Genomic DNA, 5984 nt, shown 5'->3' on the forward strand with positions numbered 1-5984 from the left:
GCTTCACTTTATTGTGAAACATAGTAGGCCTACCTAAAAGTGTAGTTTGGGGGATCTTTGGCATATGGTATTCCCTCAGGAGTTGGTTCCATAGCGGAGAGGAAAAGTTTACAACCAAGATAACATCTTGCAGGTCTGTATCCGGTTTCCTCAGTGTTATATCAATATTTTGAGTATAGGCTAGTCTATACAGTTTGGCACTATCATCACAAATTCAAAAGATCTAAAGGCATTATAGAAAATGCTATTTTTAAAAGAGGATGTCGGGTAACTGATGAATTCATGCTAATTCAGCAATTGTATATGAATTGGGCCTAGTGTAAAAAAAAGTGTCTACTGAAGGTTAATGTAAAAAAGTCAAAGTGTGGATTATTTAGGGAGTTAATGCCAGGAAAGAGGGACACACACACAATTTCAATTAATTTGTATCCACATTCATGACTCAACAAAGCCCAAAAGTGTGCAGTTAAAGAAAACTGTAATGTATTGAAATGCTTTATTTAGTTTAATTATTGTTTATAGGTTGTTAGCATTTTTTAACTGCAATAAAAGGGGCAAACGTAGGCCTAGGCTCTACTTGTCACATGAATTCGAGGTAGAATAATTTCAAACTGCATTTGACAACATCCAATTCAAAAGATCAAAAGATAGCCTACATAATATTTATCATATTTAAGGATTTTATAGAAAATAATTATAGAAAACGAATTTTCGTTTATAAACGTGGAGGTTAATTGAGTTATTTCGATAAAAAAAATACTTACCTTTATGATAATTGAATTGAACTAAATAACTGCCAGTTTTCTAGAATAGCCTATGTTCGGTTTGGGTACCCCGTTTTCGGGAGATTAGGCCGAATTCTCTCTGTGCAACCTTTTGCAGAGGGATTAGGTTGCATTGGGGGGTTTTATGGTTTTATTGCATCTATAAATGTCGGAAATCCTTTTTGTCAACGAAATGAAATTGAACAGGGCACCATGCAAACAGTACCTTGGGATCGGTCTAACCGAGAAATGTTCCATCCATTTGATATTAATGTTTCACCTTATATGCCTGATGTTTTCATACAGGGATGTCTTTGGTATATATCTATATCTTAACACGCAACTATTTTATATGTGAGCAAAATCAAAAAATGGGTAGCTCAGTAGGCTATTGCAACGGGATAGGCTTTAATGGAGGGAAATATAACACATTTTGCTTGCATTTGTTTGAAAATGTGTGCTAACGCTATGAAGGTAGGCACACCTAAGGGATTCATAAAGGCTACACGGTTGATTATGTAGATATATAGTTTAACTAAATTAATAACTTAATATAGGCTAATGCAAATGTAGACTAGGCCTAGCCTACTATAATTAGCCGTTTACATGGGCTACCTTATAAACGTTTTATCAATCCTTTAAGTAAACGTATAATAGGCTACTTACCCTATAATACAATGTAAATAGTTATCAAACATGTTTTAGATAAGCCTATATGCTAGTGTGGAACTACAATTGGTCAAATGTTTCCATATTTTTGCCTATTGAATTTAATTGATAAGGCATCATCATCAAATGCTCTAAATATGACACCAGCCTGAAATATTATAGGTCTAGCCATTTCGCTTTAAAGACAATGTAGCTTCCAAAAATTGCTTAAGATGCATACCCGTCTTTGAAAGAAAAAGATGGCGATGAAGAAAAAAATGCCTTCTATTGAAAAATGCAATAAATTAGAGTCTGTTTATGAAAATTTACAACTTTGTGATGGAATTTTACGACTGCCTGGGTTCTGGGATTGGCTGAGGTTGGTCATGTGGACTCTGGCCAGGGAACTTTTTCCTCACGAGGTTATATTGCAGCTGTCTGTTTTCTGCGGTTCATTCAGTAACACCTTCGTTTTCTTGGCTTTTTGTTTTAGCTATGGTTCAATTGTGTCAAAGAAATGTGTTCAGTAACTGCGCACCTCCACCAACTCTGAATTGCACCGTCAAAGAAGACTCAATATACGCCAGGACAATGGAATATTGATTTTATTTTCCACAGAGGGACTCGTTTAGTTATTGTTATTAACCGTATGCTTTATACCAAAGGAACAACAATTGAATATCTAAAAAGAACTAAGATAATCGCATCCGGAATACCCACATGCGAAATGATGGATTATCAACAAAGGTAGGTCGTCAAATCTCAATTTCCTATACCACCACAATCATACTAGAGTAGGCCATGCGAGGTTAAAATTAGGTTCGATATAAAACAGTTACCCATGTAACATTGGTAACCCTCAAAATGGCTACAGTGTCTTAAAGTCAAGCATTGTTTCCATTTGAAAAACCTTGTTGCTATACTGATAATGTGTTAGTGGCAAGATGGCAGCCGCATCTTTGGCGGGTGACGGGTTCAGATAAATAGGTAGGCCTATATGATACCTCTTGGAAGCTTTTAGACCGGCAGTCCAATTCAAATTCATTCATGCCGCGTTCAAATGCTAGTCGGAACTAGGAAACTCGGAAATGTCAGACTTGCTTATTTGTTGAACATGGCACGTGAATAACTACAACCAGTTAGCATGTCGAAAATGTCCGAGTTTCATAGTTCCGACTACAGTCTGAACGCGGCAATACATCTATGTCGTCGACGATGATGATCATCATCATCATCATCATCATCATCATCATCATCATCATCATCATAATCATAATCATCATCATCATCATCATCGTCAGCCTCCATCAATTCACTGCATTAATCCAGCTGTATGCTGAATTTTCTTTATCTCGTCTCATTTATTGCTCTTTGACGCCATCTAGTGGCGATAATAGGCCTACATTTGGTGGCGGTGGCACCTCCAAAAGGCTTCTTTCCCAAAGAGCTCCATATTACTTTTGAGTTAAGGATGTATTCGTTCTCAATTACTGCATTTCCATGATTTACCAAGATCAATAAATGCATTCAGTAACACACACACACTCAATTGACATATTGGCAAAAATTATTTAATTAAACAAAAGCAAATTGATATGCATTTTGCACAGAAGCTATTGAAGTTGAATAACTGTCATTCTGCATACAGCAAAGTCGTAGGGTACTAAGCTAAAATGTTTGATTAGTTGTTGAAACATAGGCCTAATGCTGTTGAAGGAAAAATTGAATTAATAAAGACAAGTCTACACATATAGACTATTAACTTGGCTCAGCAAAGGCCTGCTTTTCTTGACGTTTAAGTTGGTTATAGAAATTGATTTGCATTAGGCTACTTGTGATAGATAATACGACATTATTTTGAATTAGAAATTTGGAAAACAAGGAAAATATCATCTATTGGAAAAAGGAAAGACGTCATGTTGTAAAGAAAGTGGCTTTGTTTATTTATTTTTAATATATTTACCGTTTTAGTCCTTCAAAAAATAACGATAATAGCATAATAATAATAATAATAATAATAATAATAATAATAATGCATATTCAATTAAATAATATAGGCCTACTGATAATATACTTGGTCTTGATCCGTTGGAAAATCATTTTGCCTCTGTGCAAGCATCTGTGCGTTGATTTGTCTTGATCGTGTTTTACTCTTTATCCGGATAGTATGGGAATACCTAGAAAGCATAACGAACACGTTAACTTATACGTCGAAGGAATTATGAAACATAAATGTTATCCAACGGTTTAAAATAACAGATGCATGAAAGTAGAGTTTCAGCTGAAACAATTTAATCCCACTGGGCACACATACACTGGTTGAATCAACGTTGTTTCCACGTATATTCAATGAGATTACGTTGAACCAATGTAGAATAGATGTTGAATTGACGTCTGTGTCCAGCTGGATATGCCCACTTTTCATTGTGCAACTAGCCTACTTATTAATCAGTACTTTACATTTGTGGCTAATTGAACGTGTGTGTGTGGGGGGGATAGAGAGATGGGAGAAAAAGAGCGGTGCTGCCAGCATTATATTATTTATATAATTTGTTTGCAACGAAATTAAGAACGAAAACGAAATACTTCAATTTTGAATGATCGAGGTTGCTCATTTGATATGTGCAAAGACTGTGCGGGAGAAGCCTGGGCGCTACGTTTCCAGTCACTGGTGACCCCTGTACTCAACAACGGCCCCCCAGGAGGGCAATATTGCAACCGCAGACGCTCGCTATTGGCCAGACGTTGATCAGATGGTACAGTTCCCTTCTGCCCTATTCAGTGCCATCACGCAAGCCCCCTTCAGCTAGAACCAAATCTCCGATAAAGTAATGGCAAAACCACTTGGACTATAAAACACTACAAATCATAGTCCTCGGAGCATACCGTTGTCCATCCAATGAGTTCCTATTTTGTCAACTCAACGTTTCCTGTTTCTCTGCCTGGAGGACAGGAGTCTCTCCTGGGTCAGATACCATTATATTCCTCCGGAAATACTGACCCGTTAAAACACTTTTCTAACGCTACATATGGAGCTGCCAATATGCAAGAGAAAGCTTACCCAACCTCATATTACCAGCAAACCTCTAGTGTCTACGGTCGCCCCAGCTCCAGCGCTCCCTGCGACTACACAGCTGGAACTTTTTACAAGGACAGTGACGGTTCGTGCGTTTTCGCAAGTCGAGAGGAGCAGCCGCTCTTAGTAACTCAGGATCAGCGCAAATCAGAGTGCCTCGAGCAGAATGTAAACATAACCACTGCTGTGGACGACGAGTCTTCTTCTCTGCTGTATCCGTGGATGCAAAGGATGAATTCTTGCACCGCCGGTGAGTGAAACTCTTTTATTTTTTTAAACTTCTGACCTGTTTACAATCAGCATGTTGCCTATCAATCAGGTGACTACTGTAACAGCGTTGCCTGTCCACAAGATGCATTGAGATTGTAGTCCATAAGTAACTATTGCTTATGCAATTTAGACGGGAAAAAATAATTCTACAAGACATTGTGTGAACACACGCATGATGATTTGGATATGTATTGGATTCAATAGCCTAGGACGTGATTGACGTGAAAAATATATTAACAGATAAACTCGTTTTGTATAGGAAACGAAATGTTGTTAAGCTATGTCAAAATACAGTCGGCTATCATGTGAATCAAGGTGATCATTTTAATATGCATTTTTGATTCTTAGGATATCGATGGTTTTACTATAGGCTAATGGAGGCAAATGTATTACATCAAATAATAATAGTAGTCTATGATAATAGTTATTAATAGTGATTATAACAGTATAGCCTATAAAAAGTGATAATAGTGTAAATGTATCCAACAGTCATATTGATTATAATCAATATTTTAGCCTGTCTATACCTTTGTTTCTTACATAATGGCTGACTTTTATTTGCATTTTTTTTTTTTTTTTGCAGGGACCTTTGGCAGCAGTGGGCGCAGGGGCCGTCAGACCTATACTCGATACCAGACTCTTGAGCTCGAGAAAGAATTTCATTTCAATAGGTATTTGACCAGGCGTCGTCGAATTGAGATTTCGCATGCTCTGTGTCTCACTGAACGTCAGATAAAGATTTGGTTCCAGAATCGCAGAATGAAGTGGAAAAAGGAGAACAAAGTTATGAATCCTTCGAAACCCAGCGACGAAGAAGAGGAAAAGAAGCCAGATTAAAAGACACTGAATAAATAAGCTACACAAGCCATAACTGTTGTAACATGAATTGAGAGAAGTTGAATTATTGTTGTTGTTTTTCAGAAAATAGCTGCATAGGCCTACACATTTTTGTGAAATATGTCAATAGGCCTAGACTAATATATTTGCACGATTAAATAACGTATATAGGTTAGAAACAGGTTAAAAACAACTGTAGGCTAGCCTATTCTTATTTGATGGTGTTGTGTTTTTAGTTTTGTGAATATTGTTGCTTGACAGTGAAATAAATACACTCGCACATAATTGCAGGGGCGTTGATGTGCAACAACAGGCCTAGTCAAAATGACATGATAATTAAATAGTTTGCTTCAAAAAATGCCCCTAATATCGATACAAGAGAGAGGCTT

The 5984-nt window shown here is 37.0% G+C and overlaps 1 protein-coding gene across 1 annotated transcript; it reads left to right on the forward strand.

Annotated features, from left to right (window-relative positions):
* Positions 1 to 4311: 4311 nt before the first annotated feature.
* On the forward strand, positions 4312 to 5595 carry LOC311101121 (homeobox protein Hox-B6b-like; the record flags this gene model as incomplete). The annotated part of the gene is made up of 2 exons (XM_084142182.1): positions 4312 to 4738; positions 5342 to 5595. The coding sequence occupies 2 exons, from the start codon at positions 4312 to 4314 to the stop codon at positions 5593 to 5595; spliced, it is 681 nt and encodes a 226-aa protein (XP_083998308.1).
* Positions 5596 to 5984: the final 389 nt, after the last annotated feature.

The sequence above is a fragment of the Coregonus lavaretus genome (assembly GCF_964263955.1).
Source record: "Coregonus lavaretus genome assembly, chromosome: 25".
In the NCBI taxonomy this organism is placed as follows: domain Eukaryota; kingdom Metazoa; phylum Chordata; class Actinopteri; order Salmoniformes; family Salmonidae; genus Coregonus; species Coregonus lavaretus.